Source organism: Mustela erminea, chromosome 10 (genome assembly GCF_009829155.1).
Source record: "Mustela erminea isolate mMusErm1 chromosome 10, mMusErm1.Pri, whole genome shotgun sequence".
Classification (NCBI taxonomy): Eukaryota; Metazoa; Chordata; class Mammalia; order Carnivora; family Mustelidae; genus Mustela; species Mustela erminea.
The window spans coordinates 38,957,880-38,979,803 of NC_045623.1; the positions used below are offsets into that span (position 1 = coordinate 38,957,880).

General features: G+C 38.4%; 2 protein-coding genes across 5 annotated transcripts in view; one reads left to right on the top strand and one right to left on the bottom strand.

Annotated features, from left to right (window-relative positions):
• Positions 1 to 14,113, bottom strand: part of SPATA1 (spermatogenesis associated 1) — a 53,471-nt gene extending 39,358 nt beyond the window's left edge. The window contains exons 1-2 of one of the 4 annotated variants that reach the window (XM_032361308.1): positions 13,902 to 14,113; positions 3,266 to 3,437 (exon numbers count right to left, since the gene is read on the bottom strand). In XM_032361308.1, coding sequence (XP_032217199.1) covers positions 3,266 to 3,367 — 102 coding nt within the window. In that variant the 5' untranslated portion in view covers positions 3,368 to 3,437; positions 13,902 to 14,113. Of the gene's footprint in view, positions 1 to 3,265; positions 3,438 to 13,078; positions 13,326 to 13,901 lie in introns of all 4 variants that reach the window. The other 3 variants (XM_032361309.1, XM_032361307.1, XM_032361306.1) reach the window with 3 other exon arrangements.
• A 4-nt stretch (positions 14,114 to 14,117) lies between these two features.
• Positions 14,118 to 21,891, top strand: GNG5 (G protein subunit gamma 5). Its single transcript, XM_032361316.1, has 3 exons — positions 14,118 to 14,319; positions 17,932 to 18,077; positions 21,669 to 21,891. Exons 1-2 carry the CDS (start codon positions 14,239 to 14,241, stop codon positions 18,055 to 18,057), a joined length of 207 nt encoding a protein of 68 aa, XP_032217207.1. The 5' UTR covers positions 14,118 to 14,238; the 3' UTR covers positions 18,058 to 18,077; positions 21,669 to 21,891.
• Positions 21,892 to 21,924: the final 33 nt, after the last annotated feature.

Sequence of the window (21,924 nt, forward strand, 5' to 3'; positions counted from 1 at the left end):
TCTAGCTCCTTTATGTGTAAGGTTAGGTTGTTTGAGATTTTTCTTGCTTCTTCGGGTGGGCCTGTATTGCTATAAACTATAAATTTCCCTCTTAGGACTACTTTTGCTGCAGCCAAAGATTTCTGGCCATTGTGTTTTCATTTTCATTTGTTTCCATGTAATTTTTTATTTCTTCTTTCATTCTGAGATCCCTATAATGCAAATGTTATTATGCTTGAGGGAGTCACTGAATTCCCTAAGAATATTCTCAATCTGCATATTTTTCCTTCCTCTACTTTTTTCAGCTTGGTTACTTTCTATTACTTGTCTTCCAGGTCATTAATTTGTTTCTCTGCTTCATCTAACCTGCTATTTATTCTATTAAATGTATTTTTAATTTCATTTACTGTGTACTTCATCTCTGATTAGTTTTTTTTTTTTTTAATCTCTTTGTTAAGGGACTCATTGAGGTTTTCCACTCTTTTCTCAGTCTGGGAGTATGTTTATGATCCTTACTTTAAATTCTCTATCAGGCATATTACTTATAGGTTACATTGTAGTCTCTTCTAATGGTTTGGTCCTGTTCTCTCATTTGGGAGAAATTTCTCTGTCTCATTTAGTGTGTCTGTTTCTCTGTGTTATTTTCTGTGTCTGTTTCTCTATGTTAGGAAAGTCAGCTACTTCGCTTGCTTTTAACAATAACAGCCTTATGAAGAAGAGATCCTATAGTGTCCTGCAATGCAGTGTCCCATTCCCCAGCACCTGGAGCTTCAGGGAGTGTGTCCTATGTGTGTTGCATGTGCTCAGCTGTTGTGTCAGTCATCTGCAAAGGCTCTCCTTGCTTACTGTATCATTTTGTCCCCAGCAGGAATGGGGTGCATTTTAACAAGGCATATGGTCATCTGCTTATGAAACAAGACCTGTTCCTGCTACTGTCAGAAGTGAAGTCCTGAAAAATGCATGGATCAGCAGATTTGGTATTGGCAGGGTTTGCACCAGTCTTCTGGGGGATGAACCTGCAGCACTAGGACTGAAGCAAGTGGGGCTGGGAAGGGCTGATATGCCAAAGCATGAGGGTAAGGGCTTGATGCAAGCAAGTCAGGTAACAAGTTTTGGTACCACACTGTTCTTACAAGTAGCCACTATTTATTCTGGGGGTTGGGAGAGGCAAATGGCTCCTGCCAGATCCTTTGTTTCTAGAGGGGTCTCTGGTGATCCCTATGTCTCTGGGCTATGCTCTGAGATAAGCAGATCACTCTCCTTCTCTCAGCATTTTTCAAATTGCTGGTTCTACCTTGTGTCTGCATGCACTGTTTTGTGAGCTCTTTATGGGCAGGGAGTCCACTTCCTACTGCCCTCCCTCCTCTCTCAGAGTAGAGCCTACTGATTTTTAAAATTCCAGGCTTTAAGCTGCACTGGTTGTTAGAACTCAAGAAATTCAGCTCCTCTTATTTACAAAGGCAAATATTACAGGGCTTCATCTTCCCTATTTGTGGCCTCCATGGTGTGAAAATCTATTTTCTGTCCCTCTGCATACCATTGGTTCTCTGCCTATTTAAGATGGCCATGGTCCATTTTGCTCTCAGATTATGTCTTTGGCCTTCATAACTCCTTTGGTGTGGCTTCTTCCCTACCTTTAGTTGCAGAGTTTGTTCTGCCAGTCTTTTTCATGTAACTTTCTGGGTTATTTACATGGACATGAATATTATCTAGTTGTATCCATGGAATGAGGCAAGCTTAAGGTCCTCCTATTCTTCCATCTTCCCACCCAACCTCATTTCACAAGCATTTTTTAAATGAAGTCCTCTATGTCTTGTAAACAGTTAACTGTATAGCCTTCAACTGATGCAAACTAATCAACTGGGAGCAAGAATACTTTATAAATGGTACCCTGCCTTTCATACTGCTTCACACTAGGACATATATAATGTCCTAATTGCAAATTTTGCTATATGTAATAACGATTAAAGGGATAACAGATTAGGTTGTAAGGGACAAGAAAATGGAACCTGTTATGAAGCTATCTGAATAATTAAAGTGGTCAGTTTTTTTAATATAATTTGAAGCTAAAGTAGTACTTTGGAAGTGAAGTTTGAAAAAGAATTACAACTCCAAGGCATTTAGCCTTAGATACTCAAAGGATGGATTTGCCATCACCTGAGGGGGAGAAAGTCAAATAGGGGAGGGGGAAAAGATGCATAATTCAGTTTGAGACATGCTAATTTTAAGATATCTACTGGCCATCTGAGTGGAGATGTCAAGTAGGCAGCTGAAAATACACATCTGCAGTTTGGGAAAGAAGACTAGATTGGTGATATTAATTTGAGGATCCTTAGCATCAAGCTGGTATTTAAAGCTATCATACTGAATGAGATCATGAAAGAATGAGTACAGGTACAGAAGAGAACAAAGAGCTGGTCCCTGAAATTCTCCAATATTAGAGATCAAGAAGAAGAAGAAAACCCAGGAAAGAAGACTGAAAATGAACAACAAGGGAAGTAGAAGGAAAACCAAGATATGTGTATGCTAAAAGTCAAGTGAAGGAATTATGTCAAAGAAAAGTGATGAATAGTGTCAACTGTTTGGCACAGATAGATGGGAATATACGGGATAAGAATTAAACAACATATTTAGTAATGCAGAAGTGAATTTAACAGGAGCAATTCTGGTGTAGTAGTGGAATGAAAGTGATTACAGATGGTTTAAAGATAAAATGGAGAAGGTATTGAGGGTATGAAAAGGTATGAAATAGTTGTCTAGAACAGTAGAAAATTGAGTTGAGTGGAAGACAGTCTGATTGCCTACCAGTAAAATGTTCTAGTTTAGATTCAGGTCTTGAATTTAAAGTGAGAATAGTCTTCATGTTGGTATACTTTTTTTCCAGCCATGTCCTATTGTAGGCATAAGTACAGTATAGGTAAAGAGTTCAATAAACCAGGGTTTTTGTTTTGGCAAGTAGTATGATAAAATGAGAGAGATGCAAAGGTCAAAAGTATGAGCAAGAGAGTAATCAAGACTGCTCTATGGTCTATGGTATTTAAGCTATGGAGGGCATCACAAGGTGAAGAATTAAAAAAAAAAAAAAGCGATAGGATCAATGCACTGGGGGTTCCAGTACAATAAGCTAGAGATAAATGAACTGTAATAAAATAACTATACTCAGACAATGAGATACATAGTGGAGTTAATATCTAAGACTTCATGTAATCCATATTTTTTCTTTCTTGGAACTCTTCAAAAGCAATGTTAAGCAAGTCTTATATTTTCATTTAAAAGATTTTCTTACCTCTGAGGAGGAAGGTCGGCTTGGACTGAGGGGCATATTCACCAGTGTCTGAATGGGGTAATTATCAGTTGGAATTCTGTGGGTTTTTTTATCTTTCTTCATTTAAGTAGTATTTATAAAGATTTTAACAGATTTTTGACTTCTTTAAGATAGCATTCCACTCATTTCTGGTCTTTGATTCATGTGAAAAGTGAAAAGAAAAACACAAAAGGCTTTAAAATTGACCAAAAGTGAAAACTTTAGGAATGTATACACTCTTATTATAGTAATTTAAAAAGACATATTATTAGTAAATAGGACTGGTAATGCAATAAAATATATCCTATACAACTAAATAGAGAGCTGAATTATGATAGACTTATGATCAGAGCATATATTACCATTGTAAACAATTCATTTTAGAATAGAAACAAATTAGAATACTATTTAGAATATATGAATTTAGAATACTATTCTAAACAATTAATTTTTAATTTTAAAAATTAAAGTTAAATATATATAGTATTTTATATGAAGTAGAACTATGTTTCTGGAAGTGATAAGACTAAATTTGTGCAAATGACTATAGAATGATGTGAAACCATTTTACCCCATCTATTTCTCCCTAGGCTTAGATGCCTCAATAGTAAATGTGATTATTCCAGATGAAAATGCCAGTCTTGAATTATTTTACGCTATGTTTCTGTGTTGTTTCCTGTATTTTTCTCAGAGGATTTAGAGCAGTTTACAAGAATACCCAGTAAAATTTAAATTATAGGGTGCCTGGGTGGTTCAGTGGGTTAAAGCCTCTGCCTTCCGTTCAGGCCCTGATCCCAGGGTCCTGGGATCAAGCCCCGCATCACGCTCTCTGTTCAGTGAGGAGCCAGATTCCTCCTCTCTCTCTCTGCCTGCCTCTCTGCCTACTTGTGATCTCTGTCTGTCAAATAAACTATTTTTTTTAATTTTTTATTTCTTTTCAGCATAACAGTATTCATTGTTTTTGCACCACACCCAGTGCTCCATGGAATACGTGCTCTCCCTAATACTCACCACCTGGTTCCCCCAACCTCCCACCCCCCGCCCCTTCAAAACCCTCAGGTTGTTTTTCAGAGTCCATAGTCTCTCATGGTTCACCTCCCCTTCCAATTTCCCTCAACTCCCTTCTCCTCTCCATTTCCCCTTGTCCTCCATGTTATTTGTTATGCTCCACAAATAAGTGAAACCATATGATAATTGACTCTCTCTGCTTGACTTATTTCACTCAGCATAATCTCTTCCAGTCCCATCCATGTTGATACAAAAGTTGGGTATTCATCCTTTCTGATGGAGGCATAATACTCCATAGTGTATACAGATCACATCTTCCTTATCCATTCATCTGTTGAAGGGCATCTTGGTTCTTTCCACAGTTTGGTGACTGTGGCCATTGCTGCTGTAAGCACTGGGGTACAGATGGCCCTTCTTTTCACTACATCTGTATCTTTGGGGTAAATACCCAGTAGTGCAATTGCAGGGTCATAGGGAAGCTCTATTTTTAATTTCTTGAGGAATCTCCACACTGTTCTCCAAAGAGGCTGCACCAACTTGCATTCCCACCAACAGTGTAAGAGGGTTCCCCTTCTCCACATCCTCTCCAACACATGTTGTTTCCTGTCTTGCTAATTTTGGCCATTTTAACTGATGTAAGGTGGTATCTCAATGTGGTTTTAATTTGAATCTCCCTGATGGTTGATGATGATGAACATTTTTTCATGTGTCTGATGGCCATTTGTATGTCTTCATTGGAGAAGTGTCTGTTCATATCTTCTGCCCATTTCTTGATATGATTATCTGTTTTGTGTGTGCTGAGTTTGAGGAGTTCTTTATAAATCCTAGATATCAACCTTTTGCCTGTACTGTCATTTGCAAATATCTTCCCCCATTCCCTGGGTTGTCTCTTTGCTTTGTTGACTGTTTCCTTTGCTGTGCAGAAGCTCTTGATCTTGATGAAGTCCCAAAAGTTCATTTTCGCTTTTGTTTACTTTGCTTTTGGAGACATATCTTGAAAGAAGTTGCTGTGGCTGATATTGAAGAGGTTACTGCCTATGTTCTCCTCTAGGATTCTGATGGATTCCTGTCTCATGTTGAGGCCTTTTATCCATTTTGAGTTTATCTTTGTGTACGGTGTAAGAGAATGGTGGTGTTTCATTCTTCTACATATAGCTGTCCAGTTTTCCCAGCACCATTTATTGAAGAGACTGTCTTTTTCCCACTGTATATTTTTTCCTGTTTTGTCAAAGATTAATTGACCATAGAGTTGAGGGGCCATATCTGGGCTCTCTACTCTGTTCCACTGGTCTATGTGTCTGTTTTTATGCCAGTACCATGCTGTCTTGGTGATCACAGCTTTGTAGTAAAGCTTGAAATCAGGTAACATGATGCCGCCAGTTTTATTTTTGTTTTTCTAACATTTCCTTAGCGATTCGGTGTCTCTTCTGATTCCATACAAATTTTAGGATTATTTGCTCCAGCTCTTTGAAAAATTCCGGTGGAATTTTGATCAGAATGGCATTAAAAGTATAGATTGCTCTAGGCAGTACAGACATTTTAACAATTTAGTATAGATTGTTCTAGGCAGTATAGACATTTTAACAATTTAAATATTTTTTTCAAATTTAAATTATATAAATATATAATAAGAATTTAAAAATAAGGTAGCTGAATTACTATAAAAAAGAATAATCAAAGTTGGGTAAGCCTTAAGGATATAAAAAGATACCAATACCAGAACAGAAGTCTTTCCAAGATTTCAAAGCATTGATCCATCTTGATTTATATTAAATTAGTGAGTAAATCAAACAAAATTTAAAATTTCTGTGATTTGGTACTGATTAAAGCTTTATGAAATCATACCAAAGATCACTAATTGTCCTAATGGTATCAAAATTTAAAAATTATACCCTGGGACAAAACATCTTTTATTTTTATTATTTTAATTCTTTTTTGAGAGCAAGAGTGTGCACAAATGGGGAAGCGCAGGGAGAAAAGGAAACAGAGAATCTTTTTTTTTTTTAATATTTTATTTATTTATTTGTCAGAGAGAGAGGGAGAGAGAGCGAGCACAGGCGGACAGAATGGCAGACAGAAGCAGAGGGAGAAGCAGGCTCCCTGCCAAGCAAGGAGCCCGATGTGGGACTCGATCCCAGGACGCTGGGATCATGACCTGAGCCGAAGGCAGCGGCTTAACCCACTGAGCCACCCAGGCGTCCCGGAAATAGAGAATCTTTTTTTTTTTTTTTTTAATTAATTTTTTATTTTTTATAAACATATATTTTTATCCCCAGGGGTACAGGTCTGTGAATCACCAGGTTTACACACTTCACAGCACTATGACCCAGCAATTGCACTATTGGGTATTTACCCTAAGGATACAAACGTAGTGATCCAAAGGGGCACATGCACCCGAATGTTTATACCGGAAATAGAGAATCTGAAGCAGGCTCCACCACTCAGCACACAGCCTGATGCGCACATCAGGCTCAATCTCACAACACTGGAATCACGACCTGAGCCGAAAGCACCTAGATACTTAATTGACTGAGCCACCCATGCACACCATAACATCTAGTTAGTTTCATACTTCAGACCTAAAGACATAAACAGACTAAAAGTATAGGAATAGAAAAAGATATTCATGTAAATGGAAGTTAAAGAAAAAAAAAGCAGGGGTAGCAATACTTATATCAGACAAAATAGACTTTAAACAAAGACTGTAACAAGAGACAAAGAACATTATGTAATGATAAAGTAATCAATCCAAGGAAAGGATGTAAGAATTGTAAATATTTGTGTACCTAATATAGGAACACCTAAATACGTAAGAGAAATAGGAACAGACATGAAGGGAGAAATTAACAGTAATACAATTAATAGTAGGGGACTTTAACATCACACTTACATCAATGGATAGACCATTCCTTCCATCAAGAAGGAAACTGGCTTTGAGTGACATTATACCAGATGAACTTAACAGGTATAGAGAACACTCCATTCAAAAACAGAAGAATATACATTCTTTTCAAGTGCACATGGAACATTCTCTAGGATTGATCACTTTAGGCCACAAAACAAGCTTCAATAAATTTAAGAAGACTGACATAAAAATCAAGCATCTTTTCTGATCACAACAGTACAAAACTATAAATTACAAAATACATAAAAAATAAAAATACTGGGAAAAATACAATCATGTGGAGATTTGAAAACATGTTACTAAACAACCAGTAACCAATAAAGAAATCAAATAAGAAATCAAAAAACCAGGAGACAAATGAAAATGGAAATACAATGGATCAAAATTTTTTGGATGCAACAAATGCAGTTCTAAGAAGAAAGTTTACAGAGGTATAGGTCTTACACAAGAAATAAGAAAAATTTCAAACAATCTAATCTTATACCTAAAGGAAGTAAGGAAGAAAGGAAATCAAATCAGAGTGGAAATAAGTGAAATAGAGGCTAAAAAAAAAATCAATGTAACTAAGAGTGGATCCTTGAAAAGATAAACAAAATTAATGAACTGTTATCCAGATTCATCAAGAAAAAAGGCGAGAGGACTTAATAATATCAGAAATGAGATATATTTCTTCATCAGAGAAATATAAAGGATTATAAAAGACTACTATGAGAAATTATATGGCATCAAATTGGACAACCTAGAAGAAATAAATTCATAGAAACACAGAGTATGCCAAGATTGGATAAAAAAGAAAAACTCTGGACTGATTACTATTTATTTATTTATTCAATCAGTAATCAAAAAGGTCCTAACAAACAAGTAATCAAAAAGGTGGATTCACAGGTGAATTTACCAAACATTTAAAGAATAGTTAATACCTACTCTTCTCAAACTTTGTCAAATAGATAAGATGAAGGAAAACTTCCAAAAGCATTCAACCAGGCCAGCATTAACCTGATACCAAAATCAGACAAAGACAACACAAAAAAAGAAAAAAACACAGTCCTTTCTCTCTGACACAAATAGATGCAAAAATCTTTTACAAGATGTTAGCAAACAAATTTCAACAATAAAAATTTAAAATAAAAAATTATTTGCCACCATCAAGCAGGATTTATTCTAGGGATACAAGTGTGCTCCAATATGCACAAAGCAATCACCATAAGAAGTCACACTGAGAAAGCATAAAAACCATATGATCATTTTGATAGATGCAGAAAAGGCGTTTGAGAAAATATAACATCCATCCATGATAAAAACTCCCAATATTATACGTTTAGGGAGATAACCTCAACATAATAAGGCCACATATGAAAAAGCCACAGCTACCATCATACTCAATGGTGAGAAACTTAGAGCTTTCCCTCTACTCTCAATTACAAGAGAAGAATGCCCACTTTCATTGCTTTTATTCCACACAGCACTGGAAGTCCAGGCTGCAGTAATCAGAAAGAAAAATAAATAAAATTCATCCAAACTGGTAAGGAAGAACTTAAACTGTCACTATATAGATCTGACATGGTAATATACATAAAAAAACCCTTAAAGACTCCATTAAAAAACTGCTAGAACTGATAAATGAATTCAGTAAAGGTGCAGGATACAATATTAATAAACAAAATCCATTGTATTTATATACACTAATAATGAAGTAGCAGAAGAAGAGATTAAGAGAACAGTTCCATTCACAATTGCACCAAAAAGAATAAAATACCTAGAAATAAACTTAACCAGGAGATGAAAGACCCATACTCTGTAAACTATAAAACACTGATGAAAGACATGACATTGATAACACAAAGGGAAAGACATTGCATGCTCATGGAAGAATATAATATTATTAAAATGTCCATAGTACCTACCCAAAACAATCTACAAATTCAATGCATTCCCTATCAAAACACCAACAAAAAGCTAGAACAAATAATACTGAAATTTGTAGGGAACCATAAGAGATCTGAAATAGCCAAAGCAATCTTGAGAGAAAAGAACAAAGCTGGAGGGATCACAACCACAGATTTCCAGATATTCTGCAAAGCTGTAGTAATCAAAATAGTATGGTATTGGCACAAAAAGAGACATAAAGATCAATGAAACAGAACAGAGTCCAGAAATAAAACCATGCTTATATGGTCAATTAATCTACAACAAAGGAGGCAAGCATATACAATGGGAGAAAAGATAGTCTCTTCAACAAATGGTGCTGGGAAAATGGGACAGTTACCAAGAAAGAAAGAAAGAAAGAAAAAGAAACCAGACCACTGTCTCAACCCATACACAAAAATAAACTTAAAATATCAAAATATGAGACCTTAAGAAAACATAGGCAGTAAACTCTCTGACATCATCCTTAGCAACGTTCTTCTAAATATGGCTCCTCAAGTAAGGGAAATAAAAGGAAAAATAAGGGTGCCTGGGTGGCTCAGTGGGTTAAAGCTTCTGCCTTCAGCTCAGGTCATGATCTCAGGGTCCTGGGATCGAGCTCCGCATTGGTCTCTTTGCTCAGCGGGGAACCTGCTTCTTCCTCTCTCTCTGCCTACTTGTGATCTCTGTCTGTCAAATAAATAAATAAAATCTTAAAAAAAAAAAAGAAAAGAAAAAAAATAAACTATTAGGCTTACATCAAAATAAAAATCTTTTGCACAGTGAAGGAAACCATCGACAAAAAGGCAATCTACTGAATGTGAGATTTTTGCAAATGATATATCTGATAAGAGGTTAATATGCGAAATACATAAAGAACTTACACAATCTACACCAAAACCACAAGTAATCCAACTGAACAATGGGTAGAGGAGCTGAGTAGACGGGTTTTTCCAAAGAAGGCATATAAAGGCAGCAGACACATGAAAAAACACTCAGCATCACTAATCACGAAGGAAATGCAAATTGAAACCACAATGAGATACCACTTTACACGTGTCAGAATGATTGGAATCAAAGAGACAAGAAACAAGTGTTGGTGAGGATGTGAAGAAAAAGAATCCCCCATGCACTGGTGGTGGTAAGTCAAGTGGGTGCAGCGACTGTGGAAAACACTAAGCAGGTTCCTCAAAAATTAGAAACAGAAACACCACATGATCCAGTAATTCCACTACTAGATAATTTACACAAAACGAAAACACTGATTCAAAAAGAGGTATGCACCACTATGTTTATTGCAGCATTATTTATAATAATCAAAATATGGAAGCAACCTGAGTCCACTGATAGATGAATGAAGATGTGGTATATATACATACAATGGAATATTACTCAGTGATAATGAATGAGATCTTGCCCTTTGCAACAATATGGATAGAGCTAGAGGGTATTAAGCTAAGTGAAATAAGTCAGATACAGAAAGACAAACACCAAATAATTTCACTTATAGGCGGAATCTTAAAAAACAAATGAATGAACAAAAAAACAGATGCTGAAATACAAAGAACTGATGATTGCCAGAGGACGACAGGGAGGTGTATTTACCCCTCTGTCTCTCCTTGCCTCTCTGCCTACTTGTGATCTCTCTTTCTGTTAAATAAATAAATTAAAAAAAATATTGTAAGAACATTGCTGATAGATGGCGAGTACACTTACTGTGGTTAGCACTAATATATGCAACTGCTGAATCATGTTATACACCTGAAATGAATATAATATTTTATGCTAATTACACTTCAGTAATAATAAACAATCTGATATAAAAAATGAGCAAAGGGGGACGCCTGGGTGGCTCAGTTGGTTAAGCAGCTGCCTTCGGCTCAGGTCATGATCCCAGCGTCCTGGGATCGAGTCCCACATTGGGCTCCTTGCTCCGCAGGGAGCCTGCTTCTCCCTCTGACTCTGCCTGCCACTCTGCCTGTGCTCACTCTTGCTCTCTCTCTCTCTCTCTGACAAATAAATAAATAAAATCTTTAAAAAAAAAAAATGAGCAGAGGAGTGGTGCCTGGGTGACTCAGTCAGTTAAGTGTCCGACACTTGATTTCAGCTCAGGTCATGATTTCCGGGTCCTCTGATTGAGCCCCACTGGATGTTAGGTCTGCTTAAGATTCTCTCACCCTGGGGTGCCTGGATGGCTCAGATGGTTGGACATCTCCTTCAGCTCAGGTCATGATCTCTAGGTCCTGGGATGGAGCCCCACATAGGGCTCCTGGCTGGCTCAAAGGGGAGCCTGCTTCTCCCTGTCTCTCACATGAATAAAACCTTAAAAAAAATTCTCTCTCCCTCTGCTCACATTCTTTCTCAAATAAATAAAATCTTTAAAAAAAATTGGGCAGAGAACCTGAACAGGAATTTTTCCAAAGATGCACAAATGGCTAATAGACATATGAAAAGATGCTCAACATCACTAATCATTAGGGAAATCAAAACAGCAAGGAGATAGTACTTCATAACTCTCAGAATGGCTAGTTTCAGAAAGACATGAAATAACAAGTGTTGGCAAGGATACAGAGAAAAGAAATTCTCATGCACTACTGGTGGGAATAAAAACTGGTGCAGCCATTGTTGAAAACAGCATGAAGTTTCTTCAAAAATTAAAAATAGAATATAAAAAAAATAGAAATACCTACAATCTAGTAATTCTGCTACTTCATATTACCCAAAGAAAACAAACACAAAAAACTAATTTGAAAAGATATGGACCCTTGTGTTTTTTTTTTTTTAAAGATTTTATTTACTTATTTGAGAGAGCTAGCGAGCAAGCACATCCATGTGAAGGGGGGGGGGCAGAGGGAAAAGAAGCAGGCTCTCCCTGAGCAGGGAGTCTGATGTGGGGCTCCATCTCAGGGCCCTGAGATCATGACCTGTGCCAAAGATAGACTTTTAACCAACTGAGCCACCCAGGCACCCCCATGCACCCCTATGTTTACTGCATTATTTACAATAGCCAAGGTATGGAAGGAGCCAAGTGTCCACCAATAGACGACTATAAAAGAATATGTAGAATATTACTATGTAGTAATATGTAGAATATATAGAATATTACATATAAAGAATATGTAGAATAATGGTATATTACTCAGCCATGAAAAAGAATGAGATCTTGCCCTTTTCAACATGGATGGACTTAGAGGAGATTATGCTAGGTGAAATAAATCCAAGAATGGCAAATACAGTATGATTTTCCTTATATGTGAAATCTAAAAAACAAAGGAATAAACAAAACCAGAAACAGACCCACAATTTTAGAGAACAAACTTATGGTGGCCAGAGGGAGGCAGGTTGGGAGGACAGGCACAATGGGTGAAGAGAAGTGGGAGGTAAGTTTCCAGTTATGGAATGAATAATTCTCTGAGCTGAAAGGTACAGCATGGAATACAGTCAATGGTACTGTATAGTGAGAGGTGGTAGCTATACTTGTGAGCACAACATAATGAATAGAATTGTCAATTTAAGAAAATTCTGGAAAGCTTTATTATTTAATTATGAAATGAGGCATGGGTACCTGGATGGCTTAGTCATTTAAGCATCTGCCTTTAGCTCAGATGGCAGATCCCTAGGGATCCGGGGATAGAGCCCCACATCCAGCTCCTTGCTCACTGGGGACCCTGATTCTCCCTCTCCCTACCGTTCCCCCTGCTTGTGCTTTTTCTGTCAAATAAATACATAAAATCTTAAGGGGAAAAAAAAAAGAGGAAACAGAGGCTCAGCGAAATTAAAGTGGCTCGCCTGGGATTACCAAGGTAAATGGTAGTGCCAGAATTTAAACCTTGGTTTATAAACCTAGTGATTACATCTATCGCATGAATTCATATACTAAAGCACATTGTACATTTTTGTAAAACGATTTAAACTGTTTAGTAAAGAAGCTGGGTTTTATTTTTCAATTGGGGTAAATTATATGTGGATTTTCTCACCATACAAAAAATGTGTAATGTCTTAGTGATGAAATTATTCACATTTATTGAAAACATCAGGGTATTTGTTGATGTACTTGAGTTGCTGAATAGGAAACACTTGTCCTAGGTGCTGTGCCATAATAAATCTGTTTCCATGGGTGAAACACACTTTGGTTGAGCCTATTTTGCTTGATTAGATCCCACTGTTTCTCTCTCCAGGAACTCCTCTGAAGGTCAGTTTCAGGCAGCAGGTGATGAGATACAACTGAAACGTAGAACAAACTTTCCCCAAACACAAAAATGTTTTGTCAAGGTATAATAAGCGTTAATCCCCAAATGAAACGGATAACAAGAGGAGATGGTTGTCATCTTCATCAAGTACCCTGGCTTGTTCACCTCTTCGAGAAAACCAAGAGGTAAGAGGCGAAAGAAGCCAAATCTCGAAAAGCGCTTTTCCCTAGCAAACCAGCACCCCTGCTCCCGGCTCCCACAGGTCAGTTACAGGAACCTCCGTGCCCGCTCTCCGCCTCAGTGGTCTGACCGCCGAGAGGAGGCTGTAAGACCCGCCGCCCGTTGAACAAACTCGAGTCCCTTAGAGACACGTCTCCAAGGAGACAGGGTGTCAGTGAGTCGCACCCGGTACTTTTGGCTCCCACATACCCTGACTGGGACCTTCTCTTCCCTCAACCTCTGCCACCAACGCCGTCAGCAAAGCTAGAACCTCCTTGTCACCCCGCCACCACACTTTTATAAACTCCCTCAAGCACCTGACTTCCCTCACCAGTCCTCTTCAGGGTTCCCCCTCGGGTATCGGCGGCTAATAACAAACTTTTCTTTTTACCTCTCCTAAGTTGGCCTCTCGGAGAGGAAGGAGAAAACGGGCGTCCACTCGCGCTCGGGTCCCTTAGCTACTTGCCCACTGTCCGCTCCGCCCCTTCTCGCTCCCTTCCACCCTCGCTCAGACTCGGCTCCCCCAGAGGGTGAGGCGCTGGAACCTAACGCGGAGGAGGAACGCGCATGCGCGCCGCGGGTGGAGCCGCTGGGCAAAGAACCGGAAACTTAAGAGACAAAGTTCCGAGCCCCGCCCCCCGCCGCGCTGCCCCACCGTCTGGCCCCGCGGACCCACGAACGGACAGACCCACGCACGCACGAAAATCTGCCCCGCTCCTGAGAGCGCCATGTCTGGTTCCTCCAGCGTTGCCGCTATGAAGAAAGTGGTTCAACAGCTCCGGCTGGAAGCCGGGCTCAACCGCGTGAAGGTGAGCGGGGGCGGGCGGCCGAGGGGGAGGGGAGGGCGGAGGCGGAGGGTAGGATCGGGAGGCCGAGGTGGCTGGGATCCGCGGCGCTGGAGTCCTGCTCCCGCTTCGCTTGGGGAGGGCGCGCGCTCGGCGGCGAGGATCCGGGAGCGGCCAACTTTAGAGAAGTGGCGGCGCGGGTTGGCGCCGTGGCTTCGGGGTTTGCTCAGTGCGCCCTTCCGCGGCCAGGGCTTTCCAAGGCGGCTGGTCCCGGGGCTGAAAGGCGGCTTTCCGCATTCCGGTCGCCCTTCTCTCTCCCTCCCTCTGCAGTGACTCGGTGGCTGGCTTGGGCAACAGCTGCTCCTCCGAGCGCCGTCCGCACCCTTCCAGTCGTTAGCTTACCAGACTCCACCCTTTCTTTTCACTGGACAGTTTTATCTGATTTTTAATTTAGAACAGAATCTGTTTTCAAGTTAGAACGCTCCCAGACCCTCTACTTTTAATACTAGATTCTTACCTCCCGCTCTTCTTACCCATCAAACACAGACTTGAAAACGAATTTTTGCAAACGCAAACTTTAGGTTAAAGAAGCACGTTTGTTTTCAAAACGTCCCCAGTGCCCCAGTTACCACTGGTGCCCTGTACAGCCTCGTACAAAGCGTGCATTTCATACCTATTTGGCACAGTTTGCTGTGATCTGACCTTGGGAGTATCTGCTAGTTTGCATATCTTACTGATTAGGGTGGACAAGTTTTACTTGTTTTGCCGTCTGGGTGACACTGTCCTTAGGGATTTACTTTGGGGAAAAAGAAACCTTTTGTGTGTGTTGGTAGGATAACCTGACGTTGAAATGCTATTCCAAAGTTTCTCCTGATTTTTAAAATCAGTAGATTGGCCTCTTTCGGGAGGAGGTCAGCTTACAAGTGAAACACTCCTTGTAATTAAGAAACAGAAGAATATAAATCATGCACTCCGTTGAAAGAAATAGCCAATTTCCAAGATGACTTGATTATGTACTAGAGGCTAGTGTTTACTTCTCTCTGAAGTGTTCTGTGGAGTAAGCTGCCTCCCATTTACCTATTTCCTTAAATAGAAATGTCAGGGACCTAGCATACTCAGTTGTGGTCACCTCAGGACGGAAGGGAAATTCCCATCAGTTTTCGTGTGGGATTCCCCTCCCATCCTGGGCTTAATTGCTGTAGACTCCGTTGCTGTTTGGAATCCATTTCTCTCATATCCAGATTACTTTACTCATCCCTGTGGTTTATGGTCAGTCTTGGCTGGATTTAACTCTGAAATCGAAATCAAAAGTTTAACCTTTACATTATCATTCAGGTGTGCCTTTATCATAGTTGGAGTGGCTCAGGAAAGAAAAATTGTGGGGTGGGGCATAAAAAGGGGGACTGGTTGAAGGAAGTTAAGTGTTCAGTAGGGGTACTTAGTCCTTGTCTCAAAGTGAAATGGAAGCCCTCAGAGTACTATGAGGGTTTCACTATGAAAAACCCAGCTTCTCCAGTAACTCTCTGTAGAGTGATGCCTGCTTCCTATACTTCAGTTCTTCAGGAGGCTTCTGCTCAGGAGCCTTAATGCCACCATAGGTGATTTGGTTTTAGAGTTCTAGTTCATCTGCAAGGGGCTGTAGCAAAGAAGGGAGTGAATCCTGCTGTGGAACTTTCAGTGAGCTTTTCTTTAAATCTGTTGTAATAGTTAGTTTGATTTTATTTTCTGTACCTATTTTATCTATGACTCTGTGCTAGATGCTTTTTTGGGTGATCTTTAGCACAGTTTATTGTTAAACCTTTGAGTACTCTTGATAGAAATTTTCACAAACGCTTGACAAATCCTACCATATGTAGTGTGACCATACATTGTATAGCCAACCCAGGACACTTCTGAGAGTGAAAGAGGGCACTAATAATTCTGCCAGGATTATAGGGTTTCAACATCCTGGATGGTGAATATTATAATGCTTTCAGGGCTGGCAGCTTGTTTGACTTTTAGAGCCTTTGTCTTAGTTCTCCTCACTGCTTGGAATTCTGATTGGTTTCTCACATATTTATTTACCTGGCTGTTTGTCTTGTCATTGAGATCTCAGTTTAAATGTCACCTCCCCAGAGACTCCTTCCCTTAAGGCACGATCTAACCACTCTTTACCAAAGAGTTCCTTGTCTGTGTTTTCCTCTGAACTGTCTGTCACCTCCATAACAAGGACCTGGCTGTTCTTGGTATTCTCAGTGCCTAGAGTATATTTGGTTCATACTAGCGCTTGAGAAGTTTGTGAAAGGGAATTAGTTAAGTTGGAGCCTGCCTCCCCTTTAGGCAGAAAGTTAATAGATACTTTATCCTTACTGCTAGTTAACTTGAATGAAACCAAGTTTTAAGATTGTGCAGAAGATATCATGCATACCCCCCACTTTAGCTATACCTTCTTTTGGTGGGTAAACAGGGTGGCCATTTTTTGTAGCACTTGGTACCAGGTATTTACATACTACTTTACACAGTTGCTAAATAAACCTATGGAACTCATTAGAACTCTGGACTATTGGATAGGCCAAACATACAGCGAGGTTTCAGATTTGAGATTCATCTCAGGATCATGTATCTTTTTACTAGGTAGATGTCTGGGCTACAGCAGTAATCTGCAGGATTTCTTCTTATAGAGAAGTGTGATGCTCTCACCTCCCTTTCAAAGGCAAATGCCCAGCTGAACTGGACACCTGCTCTCACCCTCCTTGGGGACAGTTGAAACTAAAATGATTATTTTTCCCTTCTTCCTGAAACCTCAAGACTGAGGATATTATATTCATTTGGGGCATCTTTTAGTTATTCTTGTTCTACATCTGAACCATTCAGTTCTTTGTTTTGGTATCCTATATCACCTTATGAGGATATATACAAATAGTAGACGTTTAAGTGATACTTAAGTCCCATTTGAGTGGCATTGCATATGTGTATGAAAATAGTTAAAATAGTTAAAAGTAAATACCTTGCTTTTAAAGACAGGCGCTGCTAGTGAAGTTATTAAAATAATTCGAAGTTTGCTATCAGCCTTTCAGTCTCATGACACTAAGCAGAAAGCTGTCACAGTTTTGTAACCTCAAACAGCAGATGGTACATAATACCAAAACAGTGAACGGAATGGTTCAGATTTAGAACATAATGTTCACGGTAGCATTTTTCCAATAATATTGCTTTCAAGACAAAGTAACGGTTGGCTAGAACTTTAACACATTTTTTTATCGAACGTACTGTTTTTAATAAAAAGCAACGTGTTGAGTAGCCTGAAGGTGGAATACCTCTGAAGTTTATTAATAAACTAGAAAGATAGGTTTTATTTTACACATATACTTAGATCATTTGATGCTTTTAATAAGCAAGCAAAAGAAAACCTACTATAAACTAATTCTCTGTACATGTAGTGTTTTGAGTATGAGCTCAATATATATACGACTGTTGACCTTCATTTAGTATGTATCTTCTTTTGACCTAGTAAAATGTTTACATGGGTGCCTGGCTGGATCAAAATCTTTTTAAAATAAAAAAGTGTTTATTGCAGGTATTTCAGGGATTTGAAAAAACCTTCATTAAAACCTTATCAGCTCTTCCCACTACCCTCTCTCCTTTGGTCTTTTGCAGGTTTCCCAGGCAGCTGCAGATCTGAAACAATTCTGTCTGCAGAATGCCCAGCACGACCCCCTGCTAACTGGTGTGTCTTCAAGTACGAACCCATTCAGACCCCAGAAAGTCTGTTCCTTTTTGTAGTAAAATGAATCTTTGGGATGGTAAGTTTCCCTAAATATTTAGAGTTTTTTAAAAAAAATCTGCAGTGTTTATGGGGATTTTTAAATACTACCAACTGATTTGGATTAATTCTGATGTCATTCCTCTAATAGAACCCAGCTATAGTGCAGCATAGCAAAGAATTAGGAGTTGGGAATGCAAGAGATAATCAAGAGATGGTTGAATAAACTGACATGGTGTCAACATTTGTAGTGGGGAATAACAGATTTTACTCTTTATTCTTGTTAAGTAAAGATAAAAGGAGGGAAATGAAGTGTATGAGTTCATGGTGGTAGGCAGTGGATATGATTTCATAAGATTAAGAAACTAAAGAATTTGCCGGTTTAAGGCATGTGTCTATGTATCAATCTTTACTTTCCAGATCAAATGTCAGTGTGTGCAAAAATGTATAATGTTAACCAAGGGAGATGTGACCAAAAAACATGCTGTGGAGAATTTAAAATGTAATGCAAGGGTGCTGCCTTTTATAAATACATGGTACTTTAGTCACAGATTTACTCACTAGTACTGACCTATGAGAAGCAATTTTAAAGAAGTGCTTTAAAAAAAGAAAAAAAGACTGTGTGGCACACACCCTTTACAAACATTCTAACTCCTCAAAGTTCAGGAAGCTGCTTCTTAAAATACCATGTTACAGAATTGTGCCCTCCCTCATTAAGCTTTGTAGATTTGGTACTGTCCAGGAAGGCAGCATGTTTCCAGTAAATAAAATGGTTAAATTGGTTAAGATTTTGAAACACCAGAAACCACCTTTGAGTATCAGGTTTTCCATGAGGAAGTAATTCTTATTAACAGCTTAACACATTCATTTTGAATAACTAATAGTTCGTTGCCTCTAGCAATATTAATTCTTCATGGCAGTTTTTGGAAATTTCATATTTTTATGGCTTATAAAATATTCTTTTTTTAACCTCTTTTCCCTTTGTATTTACTTTACAAAGTGGTTTGTTTTCATTTGATATAAAATACTGTTAAGCCTGGCTTCTTATCTGGGTCTTAACAGTTTCGTTTTACAAAAGTCTACAGATGGGTGTTTAAATGACTTGCTCAAAGTTATAAAAATAGCTAGGATAGGAACCCAAGTTTCAAAGTAAAATAATTGCTACTAATCCTGGCAGTATAATAAAATAAGTTTGTAGATATGATTTGAAACACCTTAGTCCAGGAAAAGGACATTTGGATGTAATAGTATTTCTGCTTAAACCTCACTATCTGCAAATCCCCTTGTTCACATGCAGGTTCTCAATAGGTCTGAATTCTAGGGGTGAAGTATTTCTTACAGACTCCCAGGTTATATGGATGCTGCTGGTCCTGGGTGGCCCTTAGTGAAATGGCCTGGATGCAAAGAATCTACATTCAGTCTTTATTTTCACATCTTTTAAAAATATATAGCTTTTATAATTTAAATTAAGATAGTGTAGCTAATTTAGCAATAGGTAGAGTACAAGAATTATAGAAATTACCATGATCACACAATCACTGTTAATATTATAATAGATCATAATAGAATATATTATAATAGATTAGATTTTAAGAGGAAGAAATATTTATGGGCTGGTTTACAAACACTGAGGATCATAGTATGTACGGTTTTTATTCTGTTTTTAAAAACCACTTGAATTTTCTTATTTCATTATTTGCATTAAAAATTCTTTGTAGGGGCGCCTGGGTGGCTCAGTGGCCTTCGGCTCAGGTCATGATCTCAGGGTTCTGGGATCGAGTCCCACATCGGGCTCTCTGCTTGGCGGGGAGCCTGCTTCGTCCTCTCTCTCTCTCTCTCTGCCTGCCACTCTGCCTACTTGTGATTTCTCTCTGTCAAATAAATAAATATCTTAAATAAAAAAAAAAAATTCTTTGTAAATGAGATTTTCAGTTGTTGTATTATAACTTAAACATCATAAATGTTGAGGTTTCCAAGCTTGAAGCTACATTGAGGCAAGTATCTTGGTCCTCCTATGTGTAGTTTAACTCTTTCAGATAAATTTCTAAAAATAAAATTATTTAGGGATGCCTGGGTGGCTCATTTGGAAACTTTTGACTCTTGATCTTGGCCCAGGTCATGAACTCAGCTTTGTGGGAGGCCCAAGAGTAGTTGGCCTGTCCTTCTCCCTCTGCTCTCCTCCCCTGGCTTATGCTCTCTCTCTCTCAAATAAAATCTTTAAAAAAAGCAAAAAAAAAAAAAGGAAAATTATTCAATAAAGGATGACAATTAAAATTTAGTAACACTTCATAACTAGGAGCAGGCTTTCCACCTGAACCTTGAGAATGCTCTTTTGTTGAGCTCTTGCTAAACAGTTCTCAGGCTGTTCCTTATTTTCTGCCTATGTAGTTTTTAAAATTTGCCCTAATTCAGATGTTAACTGAAGCTAAACATTTTGTTTTTTCACCACTGATTCTGTTTAAGCTTCTTGAACATTTTTGTTTTAAAATATCAGAAATTTTCAAGTAGAACCATGTATCAAAAAGAAATTTTAAAAAAGATAAACTTTTTCTTCCCTTCCATATAGATGTTACTCTCTTTTAAGGAATAACTACTATTTTGTTTTTGAGATTTGTGTTGATCCATGTAAATTGTTTTACCTGCTATAGAGTATTCAACAATATGTATCAATCCTGGTTTATTTATCTATTCCCTTACTGAGTTACATTTAAGCTATTTCTGGTTCCTTGCTATTAAAGCACCACTACAGTCAGTACCTGTGTACGTGTTTCTCTTTTATGTATAGGTTTATCTAGGTAAATGGAAGTGAGACTGCATCTTTCCTTAGTAGATATAGCCAGACTCCTCTCATCATTGCCAACTGCTCATTTTCTAGGGATGTTCAGATTTTTCTGAATTTGAGAGTTTTATGTTAACTTTTTAAAAATTAGGACATAGAGTATCTTTGGGAGTGATCTTGGCAAGTTAATCTTTAAAAGTCCGTTATTTATAAACCAGAAGTGATTTGTACTTTAGGGTGGTTATGAAAATTAAGAGGAAGTTACATTTTATATACCACAGAAATCTCCTGTTTTATCATTTCCCCCCTAGAAACCTTGAGATGGGTCTGCCTTTAACAAAACAAACAAGGCACGCCTGGGTGGCTCAGTGGGTTAAGCCTCTGCCTTCAGCTCAGGTCATGATCCCAGGGTCCTGGAATCGAGCCCTATATCAGGCTCTCTGCTTGGCAGGGAACCTGCCTCCACCTCTCTCTCTTCCTGCCTCTCTGCCTTGTAATCTCTGTCTGTCAAGTAAATAAATAAAATCTGTAAAAAACAGACAAAACAAAACAAAACAAACCAGGCTTAGTTTGGGGCATCTGGGTAGCTCAGTCATTCTGATCTCATGGGTCCTGAGATCAAGCCCGAAGTCAGAGTCACTTGGATATTCTCTCCAATGGCCACACACACACCAGTGCTCACTCTCTAATAAATCTTTTAAAAAATAAGACAGGCTTAGTTTAATTGAAAGCACTTTATAAGCTGACATGTAAACAAATGTCCTTAAAGTAATAGAAAATGTATTACTTTTCAGAAGAAACTATTGTGCTTTGGTACTTTACCCTAATTCACTCTTTTCTTTTCTATTTCAGGTTTTCTAGACCACTTTTCATGAACCAGTGACTATTCAAAGGAGAACTAAATTTGAAGCCTGTACAAAAAGCTTATCCCTGTAACACGTGCCATACTATATAAACTTTTACTTTTGTCAGTCCTTAACATCTACCTCTCTGAATTCTCATAAATTTCTATTTCATAAGGGTAATTGTTTTATATACACTGGCAGCAGCATACAATAAAATACTTAGTATAAAAGTTTTTTGGTTAATTGCTGGTATTAAATAGGCT